Source organism: Coturnix japonica, chromosome 24, assembly GCF_001577835.2.
Source record: "Coturnix japonica isolate 7356 chromosome 24, Coturnix japonica 2.1, whole genome shotgun sequence".
In the NCBI taxonomy this organism is placed as follows: Eukaryota; Metazoa; Chordata; class Aves; order Galliformes; family Phasianidae; genus Coturnix; species Coturnix japonica.
Genome location: NC_029539.1, coordinates 227,886 through 247,535, shown reverse-complemented (window position 1 = coordinate 247,535; position 19,650 = coordinate 227,886). Strand labels below are relative to the sequence as shown.

The following is a 19,650-nucleotide window of genomic DNA, read 5'->3' as shown; positions in this document are numbered from 1 at the left end:
ACGGAACACAGCGACCCCTGGCGGCACGGCGGGAGGTGTGCGATGGGAGGGGGCAAATAATGGGATGGGATGGGGCAAATAATGGGATGGAATGGGGCAAATAACGGCATTTTTGGGACGGAACCGGCGCTGCACGAGGCACCGGACACAGCGCGGCCTAAGAGAGGGAAACGGGCCGGAGGGACTTTAAATCCGAGGCTGGGTCTGAACGGGGCTGGAATCGCAGCTTTCGAGGTGATAGTTATGAATATTAATCAGCTCGTGAATATTCAATATCATTAATATTCATGACGGGGCGGGGCGGCGCGGGCACTTCCGGGGCAGCAGCCCCGGTACCGGAACTGGCGGCGGCGGAAGCGGCGCAGGTATCGGGACCCGGGGCGGTTCGGTTCGGCTTTATTAACACGGCTCTTGGTGCACGCTCTATTAAGTGGTTCCGCCCCTCACCCCTCTGTCTCAATGCGGAGCTCCGGCCCGTTACCGGTTCCGGTGTCACAGCAGGGACGTGCTCTTCCGGGGCACGATGCCGCTGGCCAGGTCGCACCTGACGCCCCACGTGAGCGCCGCGCGCTTCTTGTCGCTGGGCGCCGTGTACCCGTTGGGCCGGTACCGCGCTGCTCTCCCGGGCGGGTTGTGCAGCTCGGGGCCCAGCCGGCACCGCACGCAGCAGCGCAGCTCGTGGCGCGGGGCCTGGCCCGGCACCGGGAACCGCTCCCAGTCCCGTTTGTACTGCAGGTATTTGGCCACACGGTCCGTTTTGTGGCGGCTCTGGAGCAGCGCGTCCAGCCGGGGCGGGATGAACGACTTGGGCTGCGGGGCCGGGGCTGCGCTGGGCGACGACAAAGGGCTGCGGTTCTGCAGCACCCGCAGCAGGAGCGGGGGCGAGTCCCGCGTGGCGCGTTGGAGTCGGGGCGGAGGGTCCGGCCGGTAGAAGCCGCCGAGCCCCGTGTCGCCGTCACACGGGTCAGCCGCGCCCAGCACCTGCTGCGTCAGCCTCCACGTGGCCATGGTCTGCAACACGCTGCTCAGCGACTCGTCGCACACCTCGACCCCCCCGTCGGGTCTGTGCCTCAGCACCTTCCGCTTCATCACCCGGCTCCTGGAGCCCTCGGAGCAGCACAGCACAGCGCTGGGCCCTGCTGCCCCGTCTGCCCCATGGATCTCACTGCCTCCTTCCAGCTCCTCATCACTCAGCGCAGCACACACGTGCCCGGCTGCTCCCAGCCCGTCCATGGTTTGTGCTGGGCCGGACAGAACCTGCAAGAACAAACGTGGTTAATGCCTTGCAGTGCGTTCAATGGGCTCAGGGGGCTCTGAGAGGCTCAATTCACCACCCTGACACTTGTCATTCTCGTGGGGGCTGATTCAGCCTCCAGCAAACAAGGGAGAAGCCCGTAGATCACTTTGTACATTACACTGCGTGTAAATTGCATTGCAGTGCATATAAAGGTTCAATGGAATGATGGACAAGTGCAGGGCAGACTCAGTTCACTGTGACTATAAGCCTTGGGCAAACCAATATGTTCTGCAAAACACAGAACCTGGCTGTGATTAAACCTAGAGACATCAAGGAGTGGTTTTATTTCCATAGATAAGGAAAAAATGTTTGTTTAGAGACTGGCTCTCACAGCCTGAAGGCAAAGCTGCAGGCTGAGCTGTGGGACTGAGGCAAGGCAGGAGGACTGGCTGCAAAAGGGACGTGGACACTGTTCCACTGAAGGTTGCAGGTTTGGGGCTATCTTTATGCCACTAAATGGGTTTAGAAATGCAAGTTTGAATCGTGTGGCAGCGATGCCATTACGAAACATGGAGCAGATGGTGCTGCGGGCTGACTGGGAGCTGTTAGCAGGCTGTCTGAAGTGTTGATGCTGGCTGAGCACTGCGAGAATGGGAACCGCTCCATGACAGCTTTGCACAGGAAATGTGGGAATGAGCTGCCGCCGTGCTGGGCTGCCAGAGCTGAGTGTGACAGCGGTGGCTGGAGGGAGAAGCCTGATTAAAAGCACCAGAGAGATTTGTAGCCTTGAACCAAAGTGTATCACCCCAGCCAAGCCCCCTTGACAGTTACTGTGTGCTTCTGGGCACGCTGAGCGATTAAAAGGAGCCAAAGAATTACTGTGCAGATAACAATGCTGCTAAGGCAGAAACAGGTAGAAACACAGATTTCCTCCTTTCTTTGCAGGCCTGGAGGAGCTGCCAGCCACCAACTCACGATGGCCAACGGGAGCTGGGCCACAGATCGAGAACAGCTCCTGAGGAGGGTGCAGGACCTGGAGGAGCAGGTGAAGCAGCTGCAGGAGAAGCTGTCAGAGGGCAGGGAGGGCACTGCAGCGAAGGACACCCCTCCGACCTCCAGGAAATCCAAGAAGCAGCAGCGGCCGTTTGATTTCAGTGCCCACGGCCGCAGGCACGTCGCACTGAGGATCGCCTACCTTGGCTGGGGGTACCAAGGCTTTGCCAGCCAGGAGAACACCAGCAACACGATTGAAGAGAAGCTGTTTGAAGCCCTGAAGAAGACACGGCTGGTAGATGACAGGCAGACCTCCAACTATCACCGCTGTGGGCGGACAGACAAAGGAGTCAGCGCCTTTGGACAGGTCAGGATGGATTTCTGGGTTCCACTGTGGGTGGTAGAACTCAGGATGGAGATCTTGTGGGGTTTCTGGTCAGTGACAACAAGCCAAGTGCTCACTGTGACACTGCAGGCTGAGTTTGTTAGTTTGTTTGTTAGCCTGCATCACTCACTTGCTCTAGTTCATGAAGCGAAGCACAAGAAGTAAAGGCGTGCGCCACCTTTGCTTGCACAGACTTGCAGTGTTAATTCACTTGTTTCCACACCACAGCTCCTGTTGGGCTGTTAATGGGTTCAAGTTTTGAAGTTCAGTTAAAAAAAAAAAGGCACATGTGTATCTTGCAGACTGCAGCCATTTAGAGCCCATGCTATGTAGGCAGTTTGCAACTTCTTCTGTTTTATTAAAGGAATCCATAGCATCTGCTAGGAAGCTCAGCAGAGGCACTTGCAGTTTTACCCACAGGAAGGAGTGGTAAGAAACCGAATTAAGATCCCTTCCTCTGTAGGAGATCCTGAATTCATTTCAAATGCAAGGCAGAGGTGTAGGAAGACTTGGCTTCACACACCGAGTCCGCCCATCCACCACCTAATCCTAGTTTTCTCAATTTTGCAGGTGATTTCCCTAGATCTTCGCTCTAACCTCTCGGAGGAAAAGAAACTCAATGGTTCCACGGGTGACTCAGAGGGAAGAAGCAGTAAATCTGAGGAGGAGATCCGCTACACCCACATTCTGAACAGGGTGCTCCCACCTGACATCCGTGTGCTGGCCTGGGCCCCCGTGGAGCCAGACTTCAGTGCCCGGTTCAGCTGCCTCAAGAGAACCTACCGCTACTTCTTCCCCTGTGCAGACCTGGACGTGGCCCTCATGCACGCTGCTGCCCAGCGCTACGTGGGGACACATGACTTCCGTAACCTTTGCAAGATGGACGTGGCCAATGGTGTCATCAACTTCCAGAGAACAATTCTCAGCGCCCAGGTGACGTGGGTGGATGGGGGAGATGAAGGGGACCCGAGGGACCCGTTCCGACTGTGCCAGTTTGAGGTGACGGGGCAGGCATTCCTCTACCACCAAGTGCGCTGCATGATGGCCATCCTCTTCCTGATTGGGCAAAGGATGGAGGGCCCAGAGATCATCGATGAGCTGCTGGATGTGGAGAAGAACCCTCGAAAACCACAGTACAGGTATGGGCAGCAAGAAAGCAAACTGCTGGCATCTCCTTGAGATAGCCACAAGGATCTGATGTTCTTGTTGCTGTGCTCCTGAACAAGCTACTGATGGTTTTAGCCCTTGCTATGTGGTAAAAATTAACTCAGAAAAGCATTTTTGTGAAAGGCAGCATTGTTATGAGCAGAATGGGCAGGCTGTGGTGCTGTCACATTAATGCTGTGACCCTTTTCTATCACAGCCCTTCTCTAGCATGTCTCCAACACCTCGCCATCAGTTTGTAATGCCTGCTCTCCTTTTTCCTAGCATGGCTGTGGAGTTCCCCCTGGTCCTGTATGACTGTGAGTTTGAGAACATCCAGTGGCATTATGACAGGGAAGTGCAGGAGTTCAACGTTACCCACCTGCAGCAGCTCTGGGCCAGCTACGCCATCAAGACTCAAGTGCTGCACAGCATGTTACAAGGCCTGGATGCTGCTCCCGTGGCTGCAGGGAAAGGTGAGAGATGGCAGAATTATTCCAAACAAGCAGGTAATTAAAGCATTGTTGAATGTGTTGTTCATAGAATCGTTAAGGTTGGAAAAGACCTCTCAGGATCATCAAGTCCAACCATCAGCCCATCCCTTCCATGCCCACTAATCGTGTCCCTTTGTGCCACATCTCCTGAACACCTTCAGGGCTGCTGACTCCACCACATCCCTGTGCAACCTGTTCCAATATCTCACTACTCCTGCAAAGAAAGTTTTCCTAATCTCCAACCCGAGCCCAGCACTCGATCTTGTTGAAGCTTGTACCATTGGCATCAAGCAGCCTGCCCAGATCCCTCTGTAGGGCCTTTAGACACCCAGACTGACACTTCCTCCCTCCTAAATTGGTGTCATCTGGAAACTTAGTGAGGGTGCACTCAATCCCCTTGTCCAGATCATCAGTAAAGATATTAAACAGGGCTGGCCCCAGTACAGAGCAGCACAGGTGACCGATTGCCAGCTGATTCCAGGACAACACTGTGTTATTTCTCCTTACAGACCCAGCAGACGCCGTCCCCGTGCCCTGGGGTTCCCTGCAGCCCCCGGTGCTCAGCCAGGCCGGCAGTTTGATGGAGGGTGGCCGTGCCCGGACCTACAAACCGCTGCTGGAGCGACCGCGGTGCGAGGGGCTGGAGTCCCGCATCCAGCTGAGCCTGCGCAGGGGCCGGGGCCGGGCCGAGCGGGCAGCAAAGCGGCTGCGTACAGGGGAGCGGCCGGGGGGCAGCTCCTGAAGGAGCAAATATTGCTATAGGTGCAATTCGGGCTTTAAATACATTTTCCATTGTGGTTTTTATAAATCTGTTGGCTTTAAGGATCGCTGCTGTTATGGGGACCTGGGCCTGCTCTGATCCCCCATGGCAGTGTGTGCCCCGGGCTGTTTGCGGCCTGTGCCGGCCTCAGCACAGCCCCATCGGGGCGTTATAGAGCAATGAGGGCTGCGCCGAGCCGCCGCCTCCGGGATGGACGAGCCCCGCTCCCTCAGCCGCTGCCCAGCACGTCTGTACTCCAGACCCCCCTGTCCATCCGTATCACACCGTATCACACCGTATCACACCGTATCACACCGTATCACACCGTATCACACCGTATCACACCATACCGGGCCGTATCACACCGCCCCGTCCCTCCGCTGCTCGCTCCTCACCCCGCGGCCGTTACCGGTTCCCAACCGCTGCTCCCCTTCGAACGCCGGGGCGGGGCGTTGCCGTTTCCTATAGGCCAGCCCTGCCGTCACTCATCTCCTCCGCCCTTCCCATTGGGTGCTTGCGCTGAAGGGCGGCCTCGCCGTCTCCTAATGGCGGACGGTGCAGTCGCTCGTCGGGCGGAAGGGGCGGGGCGCAGCGGGCCGGCAACATGGCGGCGCTCAGTGCTCGGTTATGGCGGCGGGGCGAGGCGCTGGGGCGGAGGGCGATGGCGGCGGTGCGGGCACAGGAGCTGGCGGAAAGAGTGAGGGCGGAGCGGGACGGGAAGGACAATAAGGACAAGGAGCAGCAGCGGGTTTGTGCAGAGCGGGGCCGGGCCCGGCAGCTGCTGGCGCTGCAGCGGGTGCACCACAACGTGCTGGCCAAGGCGCTGCTGCAGCGGGCCGTGCACCGGGACAGCGAGATGGTGGTGCTCAATAAACCCTACGGGCTGCCCGTGCACGGTGAGCGGGCACCATCACATCCTTATGGGGGCTAAACGAGTTAATATTGTGTCTGTGTCAGGGGTGTGAGTGCTCGTCTGGGTGTTGCAGGTGGCCCCGGGGTGAAGAACTGCATCGCTGACGTGCTGCCCATCATGGCCAAGATGCTGCGGGACACGAGGGCGGAGCCGCTGCAGCTCTGCCACCGGCTGGACAAGGAGACCACGGGGCTGATGGTGCTGGCGCGGAGCAGGGACGCGGCCGACAGGATCCGGCTGCTCTTCAAAACACGCCAGGTGGAGAAGATCTACTGGTAGGAACGTCATGGCAGGGACATTAAAGGTCACTGAGCTCCAGCTCCTCTGCCCTAAGCAGGGCTACCAGCCGTTAGATCAGCCTGTCTGCAGCTCCAGAAGTGTCTCTGATAAGCAGCAGAGTCACCAGTGTGCAGATACGGGGACGTGGGGCCCTCGGAAGCTGTGGGTGTTTGATCATAGAATCTTAGACTGATTTAGGTCAGAAGGGACGTTACAGATAACAGGTAGGGTTCACATCCACCAGATCAGGTTGCCCAGGGCCCCATCTAACCTGACCTTGAACCAACTGCTCCACTCAGCTTGATGTCATTAGCGCATTTGATGAGAGTACACTCGATCTCACTGTCTGTGTGATGATGAATGCTTGAGTATCTTGTTAAAGGGGTTTCTCCTGGGGAGAAGAGTGAGGGGTAAGGGAGGGTTTCTATCCTGCTGGGTGTGTGAAGGGCTGTAGCAGCATCATGCAGATCTTTGCTTTTCCTTTGCAGGGCAATTTGTGTGGGAAACCCAGACCCTGCTGAGGGCATCGTGGAAATCCCCATGGTGGAGAGGGAGGTGCAGAGCCACCAGCCTCATTACAAGGTGAGCAATTATCCGCTCAGCTGCAGCCTGGGGCTTTTCTCCCCTTCCCGTGGGCTCATCCTCTTGCTGTGGTTCAGATGACGCTGGCCCCAAACTACCGCGTGTCTCCTGAGGATGGAAAGGTGGTGAAAATCCGCAAGAACCGCAGTGCTGAGAGCGCAGTGACTCAGTATCGTGTTCTGGCCACCTCATCTGCCTGCTCTCTGCTGGAGCTCCAGCCCATCACAGGTGAGGCTTAGCCGGGTGTTCCTGTGCTGTGCCAGCCACACAGCTACTCGATCACCTTGGCTGTGTTTAGTGTGCAGCCAGGAGCAGTCCTGGAGGGAGGAACAAGCTGTAGAACATGGCCAAGGCTCTGGGAACCAGTGCTGTTTTGCTGCCAGAGCTCGCAGCACAAGATTACCCAACATGAGGGTTTTTAGTGGGGTGGGTGGGTAGTGAGCGTAGCCTTGATGCCCAGTGTGACAGATGTGATGTTTCTCCTTTTTCCCTCCTCATCTCAGGAGTGAAGCACCAGCTCCGGGTTCACCTGGCCTATGGATTGGGATGCCCCATCCTGGGGGATCATAAATATTCACACTGGAGCAAGCTGGCACCGCAGGTAAGTCAGATACTGTGCTATGGAGCAGGGCAGAGAAGGGACCAGCTGCTTGGTGGCGCATGCTGGGATTCTGAGACCAGGCTGCTGACATGGGGTTATGGAATTGGGTTTAGGGCTGTCCTCACACCACTGTCCTCACACCACTCTGTCCTCAACACAGAAACTTCCTGAAATCACTCTGAAGAGGCTGAAGCTGCAGCAGAGCAAGTCTCGCCACCTCCCTCTGCACCTCCATGCCTACCGCCTCTCCCTGCCACTGGGCACCAATGGGAGCAAACAGATAGACCTTGTATGTGAGCCACCCAGCTTCTTCCACAGGACGCTAAGGAAGCTGGAGCTGGACATTGATAAGGAATAGGATGAGGCTTGTCAACAGGACTGATCCTTTGCATCTCTGTACTTCTAGCACAACAGTGCTGGGTCCGTCTTGCTGCAGTGGTGTTTCACTCATGGCAAGTGGTGTGATGAGGTTTGTGCTCTGCTGCTTGGGAGACACCTCACCTTCTGGGTAGTGGAGTTGTTGGCTTAACCTCTGTGCACTTCTTGTCCACTGTCCATACCTGATCTGGAGCAGAAAGCATAGTGGGTGCACTCGAGCCTCTTGTTTATACTGATGAGGCTGGGTGGAAACTGGGCATTGATTATTCTGTGCTCTGAACTTGTCCAATAAAGAACCCAGCTTCTGCAAAGGTGAAGGTTGTGTGGCTCTCTGTGTCAGGGCAGGTGGACCTCAGTGCCTGGGTGGGTTAGAGCACCTCTGAGTGTAAAGCCAGTATGTTCAGAGCTTCATTGGCTCAGCTCTTCTGTACTATCTTACATCCTGGCACTCAGATTTGGAGCCTGCCTTTGTCTGGAAAAAAGAAAAAGCCGACACAGTAACAGTGAAATTTGGCAGCAGCTGTGAGTTCTGGCTGTGTTGAGAGGCTGCACAGAGCCACAGCATGGCAGGGACTCCCCTCAGCTTGGCTGAGCAGCCTTGGGCTCCTCCGGCTTTGGCTGTTGGCTTCCTGGGCAGTACTGCCAGAGTTGGGAGCTTTTCTGTCCTCTGTTCCATCTCACCGACTCCTTCTGATTTTCATATTGCTTTTTTCTAGATCCCAATACTTGTATCTCAGTCCCATTGGATCTCACTGCGTTGTCCCAGCTGTGCTCTCCTGGAGCTGGATTAGAGGGGAAGGGGGGGGGGGGAACAAGGGGAGATTGTAAAGCTGGTATGCAGGGAACCACAGCTGATGTACACCTAACAGTGCAATCACTGATGTCTTCTCAGCCTCTGGTGCCACTTGTCCTGTCCCCAAGGCTTGGGAGCTGCGGAGCAGCAGCTTCTCCAGCAGCCCTGGCACTCAGGAGTGCTGGAAGGGGGGGGCTCTTTGTACCCTGTGAGGCCACTCTGTACCTGGCTAGAGCTTTTGGTTAGGGTGATGCCCCATCCTCGCTTGTTACAGAAAGCAAAAATAGTTCAGAAACCCCACGCCCCGTGAACATGTTGCTGGAAATACATCTGTTTATGACAGAGGAGACTAAAACCACGGGGATCTGGCCCATGCTGGGATCCATGGTGGCTGGGCAGGAATGCTGCCTTGGCCATGGTGCTGTGACTACAAGGGTGGTTTTTTTTTCTATTTTGGGGCATGTTATTTGCATTCTTGCCAGTGAAAGGCTTCCCTGTAATTATCAGTTGATTTAACACACTGTCTAAGCTGTCATTTACAGCTGCCTGCTTGGTAGCACTTGGCATGCAATGCTTCCAGCCATACAAAGCCTCTCTCCGCGCTGGTTGCACCTCAGACAGCACCAGGACCCCCAGGCAGCAGCACTGGACTCCATTTCGCTGTGGTATAGCCCTTCCTGGAGAGAAAGATGTCCCTGTCGCACACGGCTGCCGAGTACATGCTTTCAGATGCCCTCCTCCCAGACCCCAGCAGCTCCCGTGCCAAGGGCTTGAGGCTGGAGCTGCCGAGTGACCGTGTGCTGAAGTTCGTCGCCGTGGGGCTGCCCCTCTTCCTTGTCTCATTGGCCTTCGCCAGGGAGTTCTCTGCTGGTGAGTTGTGGGGACTGTTTGTATCACACGCTTTGCTGGGTCAGGCTTGGGGTGGTGAATACTGTAAAAGCCTGATGTTTTCACTGGCATGACATTATAGCCTAGAAATCCCATTTTAGGGGGCTTTAAGTTTTCTATCTTGGGATTACTGGTTGTATTTTAATTGATTTTGATAGCTTTTATTGATTTATTACTGTTTTTCTAATTGCTTGCTGGTAGCCCTTGCCCTCTGAGTGTTGCTATGCCCCCTCACCTGCTGCCCCTGCAGTTCTGCTCACAGCACCCTATAGTGCTTCTATCTCAAAGGCAGGGTTGTTTTGGGGGGAGGTGTCAGTGGGGTTTTGAGGTCTCCGCTGGGGACAGATAACTACAAAGAGCCTTGTCCTGCCTGCTCAGCCCCCCTCCTCCTTCAGGCTCACAGATCAGCTGTTTCTCACCCTCCAACTTCACGGGGAAGCAATCTGCCTATGCTGACACAGCTTGCTGGGATTCACTCCTCCACCACGGCTTCGATGCTGAGGGACGTGCTGTCACCAAGTCCCTTTGGGTTCTCAAGGTACAGTGGTGGGTTGGTATGGGGCCACTAACTCGATGACAGGGTGCTACCAGCTCCTGCCATCGTGTTGGTGGGGGCAGATCCTGAAGGACAAAGTGCTGTGTACCTCATCCCTCCTAAAATCCCTCTCCTGGAGATCCCTGACCTAGAGCTGGTCTCCCTCAGGTGTTCCCGTACTCACTGCTGGTGGTGGCGGTGCTCATGTACCTGCCCTACCTGCTGTGGCGTTACGCAGCTGCCCCCACCCTCCACTCTGACCTTCTCTTCATCATCGATGAGCTGGACAAGTCCTACAACCGCTCTGTGCGCCTGGTGCAGCACATGAGGAAGGTCCAGCAGGAGAGCGATGATTCGGAGCAGTTCTGGGAGGAGTACGAGAGGTGAGACAGCGTGGTGGGGGGCACCCAGTCATAGCCCCTCCACACTCTGCCTTTGGGTCACCTCCTCACTCACTGTGACTTTGGTGAGCAATGGGGTGGCTCCAACTCGCTGCTCTGTCTCCAGGGCTCGCCGGGAGAGGTACTTTGAGTTCCCATTGCTGGAGCGCTACCTTGCCTGCAAGCAGCACTCTCACTCCCTGGTCATCATCTACCTCCTGAGGAACCTCCTCCTGCTCTTGTTCTTGGCTGCAACTTGCCTCTACCTGGTCTTCCTCCACCTCAACATCTTCTTCCAGGATGAGTTCAGCTGCTCCATCAAAACAGGGCTGCTCCAGGCTGAGCCTCATGTTCCCCAGCTCATACCCTGCAAGCTGGTCTTCTTCTCTATCTTCCAGCTCATCAGCCTCACAGTTGGTGGTGTGTATGTCCTCCTTATGCCTGTCGTCATCTTCAGTGCCCTGCAGCTCTGTCAGTGGGACAAGGGGCTGCTCTCTGTCTATGAGATGTTGCCCGCTTTTGACCTTCTCAGTCGCAAGATGCTCACCTGCCCCATCAACGACCTCAATGTCATCCTCCTCTTCCTCCGGGCCAACATCTCGGAGCTGACGTCCTTCAGCCGCCTCAATGCCGTCAGCGCCTTGCGGGAGGCTGCTGCTGAGAAGCAGGACATTGATACCGTTGTTGACTTCATGACGCTGCTGGCTGGGCTGGAGGCCACCAAGCCCAAACACCAGGCTTGTGTGCCCCCGGCCAATGGCGAGGCCATAGGTAGGTTCCTTGGTGTTTCTGGGGTGGAGATGACCTCTTTGCTGTCTTTTCAGCGCCCAAATTGTTGCACTCCACCGTGGGGGTGAGGCACAATCTGTCTGCTCTGGCCTTAACCCCTTGCCAAGACCTTTAAGCTTTTGGGGCAAGGAGCGGGGCGCTGCTCAGGGTCACTGAGGGGGACAGTGGCTCCATCTCCATTCTATGCCCAGGGTCTGTGCTGGCAGCCAGGGCCGTGATGCTGCCACGAGCCCATGCGTGGGCAGGAGTTGCTATAGGAACAGTTCTGCTGAGAAGGTTGCAGAGCTGAAGGCTCAAACCCAAACTCGGGGCTAATTGTGGGGCTGGGGATTGTCCTCATTTCTCATCCCCAGCCCATCCTACCCATGGCTGGGGCAGACTCAGTTCTGGGGTGCTGGTGTGATGTTCTGTTGCTGTGACAGTGGGGGCTGGGCCGCACCCAGGGCACCAACACTTGCTCTCTCACATGTTGGATTTCTGGGGAGCTGGGGGCACTTCTTTGCTGTCTCCTCAAGCTGCTCGCTGTGTTTTCTGGGCTCTGCAAGACAGCTCATCCTGGCAGGGTAGGAGCCAGAATGTCTGCACTCCTTTCCTCGCCCTGAACATGCAGGCTGTGGTCTGTGGTTTTAAACCGAATAAATATGGAAAGAAGGAAAGATTGAGCTGTATTTAGCATCCTCGTTGGCATGGCAACTGCAGGGCCAGCACCGCCAGCTCTGGGGCTGTAGCTGGCACAGAAGAGCCCGGGATGCTGGGTTGGTTGGGCTGGTTCTGAGGCCCAAATAATCATCTCTTCTTCCCCAACTCCATCCAGAAATGAAGGAAGTGGAAGACAAGGACGATGCTGCCCCCGATTCCTGAGCCCCTGCTGGGATGCAGCGCTGGCTGTGCTCATTAAAGTGCTTTTGTTACACGAGTGGTGCTGGCTGTAACGGGGCTGTGTGTGTTTGGGGCTGTTCCCGTGTGCCGGGTTGAATCCTCCCAACCACCCAACCGAACACGGAGGCGAACGTTGCTGTTGCCGGAGCGGCACCGTCCGCGTGGGAGCGTTGCTGGGCAGCGCTGCTTCCTCGGGGGGGGAGGAGGGAGCCCCGCTCTGCCCTGTTGGAGCAGCAGGTGGGAAGGGGGGAGCTGTGCGGGATGGATGCGGGGCGGGATGGGTCGGGATGGGTTTAGAGCTGCGGGACGGGGGGACCGGGGGGCGGGGCCAGGGTCACAGCGGGGGGCGGGGCTGTTGCCAGGAGACCCGCGGCCGCAGCGGTGCTACACGGAACGGACAGCGGAGAGCGGACCCTCCCCAGCCGCACACAGCCCCCTGCCCGCCCCCCTGCCCGCCCCCTGCCCGCCCCCTGCTCGCCCCCTGCCCGCCCCTCTCCCCGCCCCCCCCGTGCTGCTCTTTGCTCTCACCGCGTGGTGCCGGCAGCGCCCCCTGGCGGAGCTCCTCCCGCCTCGTGGCCGCGGGTTCGAGTCCCGCCGTGTCCACCCCAGGCGCCATGTCGTTCCCCGACCCCCGCACCTCCCTGCGGCTGCCCAGCGGCTTCGAGGAGATTTTGTACGCCATGGCCCGCGAGGTGCTGCGGGCGCAGCCCGACGACGTGCTGGGCTTCATCACCCGCTACTTCCAGGCGCTGCTGGCGGAGAGGGAGCGTGAGTGCGCCCCGCCATCACCCTGCCCCGTGTGTGTGTATGAGCCCCCCCGGGACCCCCGTGTCCCATCCCGGGGGTCTCCCTGCCCGCACGGTCTCAGCCTGTGCTTCCTCCCCAGGTAACTCCGCTGCACGAAGGACGGGGCAGAACGAGGTACCGCCGAGCGGGGCGGTGATGGAGCAGCAGGTGAGCGCTGCGGGCTGCCCTGTGCCCACAGCGGAGCTGTCTCAGCGCAGGGCTGCGCTCCATCAGCCCTATGGGTCCCCCCACGCCCCCCTGGGTCACTCGGTGTCCAGCCGTGGGGTGTTAAAGCATCTCCTGCCCTGCTGACAAAGCCCCGGCTGCTGCTTTTCTGCCCTCGCAGGAAGCGGCGACAAAAATCCAGGCTGCGTTCCGGGGCTACAGCACGAGGAAGGACCTGCGGGGGGTGCGCAGAGCCCACTCGGACCCCCCCCGCCCAGCGTCGGACCCCCGGGACTGCCTGTAACCGGGACAGCCCCGGCAGGACGCGGCCCGAGCGGGCGCCTCGTCCTCCATTTGGAAACATCCTGACCCAAAACGAGGAGCCACGACTGAGAAACCTACATTTCTCTTCTCTCAGGGCGGAAAATGAGCTCCCACACTGCGCCGAGGCGCCCGCATAATGAGAAGTTAATAAAATGCCTGCAATAGCACTATCCCCAGGTCCCTGCTGTTATTAGCAGCTCTCACCTGAGGTTTCTCCCCTAAAAGCTCAATGTTAGGAGCCGTGCCCTTCCAGCACGACCGAGAGAGGGGAGAAAAGCTCCGTCAAGGCGTGTGCCTGGAGATGGTGTTTAGTGCTCTATATTTAGGCCCCTGCATCCCTGGAGCTTGTCAGAATGTAATATCGTCCCTGTGAGAAGGAGGGATGTGACATTGCCCCCCCCCCCATGGCCGAGATGCAGCAACATGGGGGTCTGTGCGGGTCCTCCTGGATGGGTGATGGAGGGAAGGACCCGCAGCCCCCCCGGTCTCACCTCGCAGGGTGCAGCACTGTGTTGTTGGGAGCTGCCATGTGCAGGCTGAGAAAAACAGGAAGGAGGGATGTGATGGGGACAGCTGGCGGGGACCCCGCGCAGGGCGGCTGCCAACCACTGCGCCCTGACCCTGTTCTGCCTCGCCGGCTGCCAGCCCCGCTCCCCAAAGGGTTTGTGCCAACGCCGTGTTGTGATGGCGTGTCCCCAATTGGGCCTTGACACCCATTTCCATCCCATGGGGTGTGTGTTATTCTGCATCCCGGGGTGATGCTGAGGGGTTTGTGAGTGCCTGGAAAGCATTACACAGGGCGGTTGGTTTTTGGGGTGCCCTCATTGCGAGTAACAGCACAGGGAGAAGAAGGCAGAGGCTGGCGCGGGCTCAACATGCTGCTAATGATTAGAAATGTTCTGGCATTTTGCATCCCTCCTCCGCAGCCTGCGGGATTCGTGGCGATCGGTGACTCTGCCAGGACTGGGAGCTGCGGATGGAGCTGGTGCTGAGGGTCCAGAGCCAAAACACTCCCCACATTCCTTACGCTGGGGGGTTTTACAGGTCTGGCAGGTGGTGGGATGGCCGTTTTGCACAGCAGTTTTTGAGGTTTCCCATTGCAGGTTCTTGCTGGAGCCGTCCCCTCGTGCACCCATCACCTGGCTCTGCTGAGCTCCCCAGAAATGCCTCCTCTTGCCTTGCCAGGAGCCAGCGATCAACCCGGCGGCTCTAAAAAGAGAAGGGGATTGGTTTCCATCTGAAAACACCGGCTGAGCGGTGCAGCCTTTGTCTGGAAGCTTGGAGCAGATCGGTGCTGAGAGCGCAGCTATTTTTTCCCCACGCTGGTGGGAAGAGGTGGCATTTGCAGGGACTTGAAACTGGCTCCGCTTGGGAGAGCGGCAGCTCGCGGGGATTCGAGGGATGCTCAGCCCTGCAACCTGCGAGTGCTTGCGACTGGAGGCGGCTGAGGATGAACCCCCCAACCCCTCTTAGGGGTGGGATGGAGAGATGGAGATGTGGACAGGGACTGATAGACAGGGAGAGAAGAGGGGCAGCGATGGGAAAGGGAGCAAGGATGGTGACAAGGGATGGGGAAAGGGGTGGATATGGAGATTAGGAGGGGCAGTGAGGGGTACAGGGATGGTGAGGAGGACAGGGATGGGGAGGGGGATGAGAGAGGATGGGGACAGGGATAAAAAGTGTTAGGAATGGGATCAGAGATGATGATAGGAACAGTGAAAGGGATGGGGACAGAGAGGGATAGACAGGAGCAATGATGGGGCAAGGACAGTGATGGAGGCAGGTAATGATGGTGTTGAGGCTGGGATGGGAACAAGACTCTGAAGGGGATGGAGACAGGAATGGTGAAACAGGCAGCGATGCTGAGAACAGGGATGGGGACGGCGGTGGAGATGGGGGTCGTGGTGGTGATGGGAACAGTGATAAAGATGCAGCAGGGCGAGTAACAACAGGGAACTGTGACAGAGACAGGAACAGGGACAGTGCTGACAGCGGGACAGAGGTGCTGACCACCGTGATGGTGACAGGGACACCAGTGACGCCAGCTGACGGCAATGGGAAAGTTGCTGCAACAAAAGCTTTGGGTGGGTGGTGGGTCCAGCCCTGCGGGCAGCCTGCACAGGGCACCATCCATCCCCACGGGGCTCTGGGGGGACACGGCGAGTTTTGGGGGCTGGTCAGAGCCGGCATCGCTGTGCGGAGCCCACAGGCGAGTTGTGTTGTTGCTTAGCAACCCCAAACCCGGATTGGAGGCGCGGGAGGTGGGCGATGCGGGGGGCTGCGGCTGCGACCCCCTGAGCTGCTCTGGGGGTCCCTGCGGCCCCTGGTGACGGTGTGACCCGGGGGGTGTCACAGCACACACAGCCAAAGGGGTCTCGGTTTGAGCGTTTTGCTTGTAAACACCCCAAAGTTGGGGGTGGGACGGTGCTGCCAGTGCGACCACCGTGAGCAGCCCCCCTCACCATCCTCATCCACACGCTCCTTTGGGGCCCAGCTCTAAGTAGGTCAGAGCTGCTGCGGGGGGTTCCCTCCACTCCTGCACAAACGCAGCTGGGGGTGCAGCCCCCACCCCGAGGGCTCAGCATCACCCCGAAAACTCACATCACCCCAAAAGTCGCATCATCAGCCCCAAAAATCCACCCCAACAAAGTCATGTCAATGTCGTCCCTTATTGCTGCAGGTGTGTGTGACCCCGGGGCGCCCCGGCCCCCACGTGCACCATGAAATCAGCTCAGCAGGGAACAAAAGGCAGCTCCCCCCCATGTGAGCTGTGGGCACAGCGCCCCGACCCCGTAAATATTTGATGGCATCTTCCGTGCTGCGGGATTTATATTGCATGAAGCCCTGGCACGGGCTGCCGGCTCCTTTAAGCGTTAGGAGGGAGTCGGAGGCGAAGGAGCCGCTGGGAGAGAAATTGGAGGAGGCAAAAAAAAAAAAAAGAGAGAGAGAAAAGGGGGAAAAAAACTGAGGATCTGAATCCGGCTGCGGGCAGGAGCTGCCGCCGGGAGGTGGGCACAGCGGCGCGCCCCGACGAAGCGCATTACGTCGGCAAACGGCTCCGCTCAACTTGCCACCTGCACCGAGAGCCCCGCACCGCCATGGACTGCTGCAACGTACGTAGCCTCCCGATTGCTGCTCGTTTCTAATGAGTCTTTATTGCGATTTTCGGTGCTGGTTTTGCTTTTTCGCTTTCACGCGGGGCCGCGCGTTGTGCTGTTGCAGGAGCTGCAGGAGCTGCAGGAGCGTGGGTGCTGCTCCCCTGTGCGTGGCACCCCACAGCAGCCCCCAAAGCAGCCCCCAAGGCATCCCCCATACCATCCCTGCTCGGGGGTGCTCGGGGCAGCCCCCCAACCTCTCCAGCCCCCCAACCTCCAGCCGCCGGGTCTGGGCATCATCCCAGCGGGGCAGAGTGGGCAGCAGCCCCTTCCCCAGGCGCCGCGTGCAGTGGGTGCAGACACCCCGCTCTGCTCCTGCAGCCCCATCTCCCCGGAAAGGCTCCCCATGAGGAGCGCAGGTTTCCTACAGAAGGGGCTGTTTGCTGCTGTCAGGGAGGTGGTGGCTCCTGCACTGCAGCCCCCGGCCGGGTCACGGAGCTCATCTGCCAGAAGAGCACACGTTTTCCCCCTTCCTCCCTTTTCCTCCCTATTTCTCCTTGTATTTTTTTCCCTCCTTCTCCCCCTTTTTTAACCCTCCTGCTCCACCAACATCACTGCGCTGCTGGCTGCCTGTAGGGTGGCAGAGCCCTCCCAGGGGACAGGATTTCCCCCATAGATATACAAATTGTCCCTGCGATATAGAATTTCCCCCCATGGATATAGGGTTTCCCCACTGCGTATAGAATTCCTTCCCCAGCTATAGGGTTTCCCTTCTGGCCGTAACATTTCCACCCCAGCTGTAACAATTCCACCCCGACGATCGCGTTTCCCCCCAGCTCTGTCACTTAAGCTTCCGACACCCTCCCCGCTGCCACAGCGGCACTTTGCAGTGACACTCTGTGCCCCATTGCCAGCAGCACAGCGCACGGTGACTGCGATGTCCCTGCTCCTGCAGGGCACTGACCACCCCTCGGTGTGAACTGACCCGGCTGCTTTCTGCTGTGTGTGGATGTGCCGTGGCTGCCGTCCCTTTGATCCCAAAGAACCCCCTGAACTCTCCCCAAAGTCCTCAGGAGCTGAGGGCAGGGTGACGCAGTGATGCAGTGGCAGAGAGATGCCACTGGTCCCATTTGGGTGGTGGGTGATTTTTCCCCTCTGTTTTTCACTCCTTTCCACTCCTCAGAGGCGATAATGTGAATTATTGCCCCCGGGGGATGCAGTGGGGTCAGGATGCAGAGCACGGGGTGTGTGTTTCCAGCAGGGTGTGGATGCAGCCTCTTTCCCCACCTCTCCCCCATCTCTCCATTGCTTTCCTGTACTTTGTGGGATGTCGGCACCTTTCCCACACCGTGACCACACACCATCACCTGCTCACACCCCGACCCCCAGGCCCCAAAGTGCCCCATAGGGTCCCAAAGTGCCCCATAGGGTCCCAAAGTGCCCCATAACGGCCTCTCGCTGCCGGCAGGAGGGCGCCTGCACGAAGCTGGATGAGGACATCCTGGACATCCCCCTGGACGACCCCGACGCCAACGCGGCGGCGGCCAAGATCCAGGCCAGCTTCCGTGGGCACATGACCCGCAAGAAGATCAAGGGGGGGGAGATGGACCGGAAAGCCAAGGACGCCGAGTGCGCCAACAGCACCCGCGGCGGAGACCTCCGCAACGGCGATTAGGTACCGCAGCCTCAGCCCCGGCCCCGCACCCCGCTCCCTCCGGCTCCGAGCATCCTCCGTCCCGTCCCGATGGAGCTCTCCTTGCAGGAGCTCGGCAGCGCTGCCTGCCCTAATTCTGCGGGCGCTCCGTAGTAGTTAGCATAGGAACGGCGGGGAAGGCGAAGCCCTAGATTTGAATTGAATTTCTCCCTTAGCAACACCACCCCAAACGCCTCGCCTCAGCACATGCTATTTTTAAAAGCCTGTGTCACAGTCTCCTGGCAGGAAAAGGGAAATTTAAAAGCGCCCACGGTGCCGGGTTGTGGGGCTGGGGGTGCCGGGGGTGTGTGGGGAGCAGGGAACGGCCCCACAGCCCCGGGGTCAGCAGCTGTGGTGTGTCCCATTGCCCCCCAGCTCCATGCAGGGATGGAGGTGGGGGAGGCAATGCGGCTGTGGATGGGAGGCGGAGGGGCTGGAAGAGGGGGTGCAGTGGGGTTACAACCTGGGATGGAAGGGGGATGCACTGAGAATGCTGAGAATGCAACTTGGGATACAGCTGGGATGGAATAGGAATGGAATAGGACTGCACTTAGGAGAGAAACTGGGATGTGGAGGGATGGAATTGGGATGCACTGGGGACTGAACTGGGAGTGCATCAGGAAAACACTGGAGATACAACTGGGATGCAGCGGGGGTGGAACAGGGATGAGTGGAATGCAACTAAGATGCCATGCAGGTGAAGTGGGGATGCTGCAGGGAGACGGTGGGGCTTTAGGAGGGCTGCAGCTGGGCTTCAGTGAGGATGCAGTGGGACTGTGCTAGTGATGCACTTGGAATTCAGTGAGGGTGTATTGGGGATGGTCTTGGCATGCAGTGGGCTTGCAGTGAGGTGCAATGGGTTGAAATGGTTGTTCATGGGACTGGAGTAGGGCTGCAGTAAGGATTCTATAAGGATGGAGAAGGAATGGATTGGGAATATGGTGGGGCTGCAGTGAAAATTCAGTGAGGATGAAGCAGAGATGCAGGTACAAACTGCAGGGGCAGTGGAGCTCTTTAAGACCATGAGGGTCATTAGGTCTACCTCAATGGGTGATCCACAAAGGATCTCATCTTTGTGTGGGCTCCAGCCAAGCTGTGCTGGGTTCTGCTTCCCACCAAAGACCTTGGACCCTGGAGTGGCCAGAGCGGGGGACCCCAAGGGCTTGTGGCACCTCAGCTGCATGGACAGGACAGGGGCAGGCAGGGGAAAGGGACAGGGGTGGAGGGAGTCATAGAAATTGCAGGGACAGGGTGCAGGCAGGGCATGGAAGAGGCACAGGCTGCAGCAGCTGGTGCAGGGTGCAGGCAGCCCCGTGCACACCACTGACTGTTCCGCTCTCTCCTTGCTTGCAGGCCCAGCTGGACTCCCCCTGCCGAGCCCCCCCGCCGCCGAGGAGCCCCTGCTTCTCCCCATAGCACCCCAGCATGCGTCCCCTGCCCTCCCCCTCCCCAGCCCCAATAAAAGTCCCTGCCAGCGGCCGCAGTGTCCTTGGCTCCGAGGGGACGTGGCAGTGTCACTCTGGGGGTGGACGGCCCGGTGTCACCAATCCCAGCCATG

General features: G+C 58.4%; 6 protein-coding genes across 9 annotated transcripts; 5 read left to right on the top strand and 1 right to left on the bottom strand.

Moving 5' to 3' along the window:
* Window positions 1-274: 274 nt before the first annotated feature.
* On the top strand, window positions 275-5,074 carry PUS3 (pseudouridine synthase 3). 2 transcript variants are annotated; one of them, XM_015884173.1, is made up of 5 exons: window positions 275-365; window positions 2,183-2,597; window positions 3,186-3,754; window positions 4,044-4,234; window positions 4,762-4,994. In XM_015884173.1, exons 2-5 carry the CDS (start codon window positions 2,214-2,216, stop codon window positions 4,992-4,994), a joined length of 1,377 nt encoding a protein of 458 aa, XP_015739659.1. In that variant the 5' UTR covers window positions 275-365; window positions 2,183-2,213. The 2 variants fall into 2 exon arrangements, with proteins under 2 accessions (XP_015739659.1, XP_015739657.1); XM_015884171.1 differs by lacking the exon at window positions 275-365 and having other exon boundaries at window positions 1,257-2,597; window positions 4,762-5,074.
* HYLS1 (HYLS1 centriolar and ciliogenesis associated) lies at window positions 381-1,256 on the bottom strand. The gene has a single exon (XM_015884178.1). It carries the CDS (start codon window positions 1,231-1,233, stop codon window positions 493-495), a length of 741 nt encoding a protein of 246 aa, XP_015739664.1. The 5' UTR covers window positions 1,234-1,256; the 3' UTR covers window positions 381-492.
* Window positions 5,075-5,580: 506 nt separating the features above from the next.
* RPUSD4 (RNA pseudouridine synthase D4) lies at window positions 5,581-8,082 on the top strand. Its single transcript, XM_015884177.2, has 6 exons — window positions 5,581-5,908; window positions 5,999-6,200; window positions 6,693-6,786; window positions 6,864-7,014; window positions 7,290-7,387; window positions 7,548-8,082. Exons 1-6 carry the CDS (start codon window positions 5,617-5,619, stop codon window positions 7,743-7,745), a joined length of 1,035 nt encoding a protein of 344 aa, XP_015739663.1. The 5' UTR covers window positions 5,581-5,616; the 3' UTR covers window positions 7,746-8,082.
* A 9-nt stretch (window positions 8,083-8,091) lies between these two features.
* PANX3 (pannexin 3) lies at window positions 8,092-12,066 on the top strand. 3 transcript variants are annotated; one of them, XM_015884175.2, is made up of 5 exons: window positions 8,092-9,428; window positions 9,842-9,984; window positions 10,150-10,364; window positions 10,489-11,132; window positions 11,965-12,066. In XM_015884175.2, the coding sequence occupies exons 1-5, from the start codon at window positions 9,248-9,250 to the stop codon at window positions 12,009-12,011; spliced, it is 1,230 nt and encodes a 409-aa protein (XP_015739661.1). In that variant the 5' UTR covers window positions 8,092-9,247; the 3' UTR covers window positions 12,012-12,066. The 3 variants fall into 3 exon arrangements, with proteins under 3 accessions (XP_015739661.1, XP_015739662.1, XP_015739660.1); XM_015884176.2 differs by having other exon boundaries at window positions 10,489-11,136; window positions 11,342-12,066; XM_015884174.2 differs by having other exon boundaries at window positions 10,489-12,066.
* A 95-nt stretch (window positions 12,067-12,161) lies between these two features.
* On the top strand, window positions 12,162-13,476 carry SPA17 (sperm autoantigenic protein 17). Its single transcript, XM_015884179.2, is given in 5 exon segments — window positions 12,162-12,266; window positions 12,639-12,797; window positions 12,916-12,983; window positions 13,162-13,249; window positions 13,252-13,476. Coding segments are annotated over 4 exon segments (408 nt in total). The 5' UTR covers window positions 12,162-12,266; window positions 12,639-12,643; the 3' UTR covers window positions 13,350-13,476.
* A 2,655-nt stretch (window positions 13,477-16,131) lies between these two features.
* Window positions 16,132-19,593, top strand: NRGN (neurogranin). Its single transcript, XM_015884229.2, has 3 exons — window positions 16,132-16,417; window positions 17,868-18,074; window positions 19,446-19,593. The coding sequence occupies exons 1-2, from the start codon at window positions 16,403-16,405 to the stop codon at window positions 18,072-18,074; spliced, it is 222 nt and encodes a 73-aa protein (XP_015739715.1). The 5' UTR covers window positions 16,132-16,402; the 3' UTR covers window positions 19,446-19,593.
* The last annotated feature ends 57 nt before the right edge of the window (window positions 19,594-19,650 follow it).

What these genes read in the sequence shown, in the direction of transcription:
- HYLS1 (XM_015884178.1), bottom strand. Translation starts at nt 1,233, where the DNA reads ATGGACGGGCTGGGAGCAGCCGGGCACGTGTGTGCTGCGCTGAGTGAT.
- PUS3 (XM_015884171.1), top strand. Translation starts at nt 2,130, where the DNA reads ATGCTGCTAAGGCAGAAACAGGTAGAAACACAGATTTCCTCCTTTCTT. An exon ending in GAGTCAGCGCCTTTGGACAG is followed by an intron (nt 2,598 to 3,185) that starts GTCAGGATGGAT and finishes TCAATTTTGCAG; the next exon opens with GTGATTTCCCTAGATCTTCG. An exon ending in CCTCGAAAACCACAGTACAG is followed by an intron (nt 3,755 to 4,043) that starts GTATGGGCAGCA and finishes CCTTTTTCCTAG; the next exon opens with CATGGCTGTGGAGTTCCCCC.
- RPUSD4 (XM_015884177.2), top strand. Translation starts at nt 5,617, where the DNA reads ATGGCGGCGCTCAGTGCTCGGTTATGGCGGCGGGGCGAGGCGCTGGGG. An exon ending in CTACGGGCTGCCCGTGCACG is followed by an intron (nt 5,909 to 5,998) that starts GTGAGCGGGCAC and finishes TGGGTGTTGCAG; the next exon opens with GTGGCCCCGGGGTGAAGAAC. An exon ending in GGAGCAAGCTGGCACCGCAG is followed by an intron (nt 7,388 to 7,547) that starts GTAAGTCAGATA and finishes TCCTCAACACAG; the next exon opens with AAACTTCCTGAAATCACTCT.
- PANX3 (XM_015884176.2), top strand. Translation starts at nt 9,248, where the DNA reads ATGTCCCTGTCGCACACGGCTGCCGAGTACATGCTTTCAGATGCCCTC. An exon ending in CGCCAGGGAGTTCTCTGCTG is followed by an intron (nt 9,429 to 9,841) that starts GTGAGTTGTGGG and finishes CTCCTCCTTCAG; the next exon opens with GCTCACAGATCAGCTGTTTC. An exon ending in TTCTGGGAGGAGTACGAGAG is followed by an intron (nt 10,365 to 10,488) that starts GTGAGACAGCGT and finishes CTCTGTCTCCAG; the next exon opens with GGCTCGCCGGGAGAGGTACT.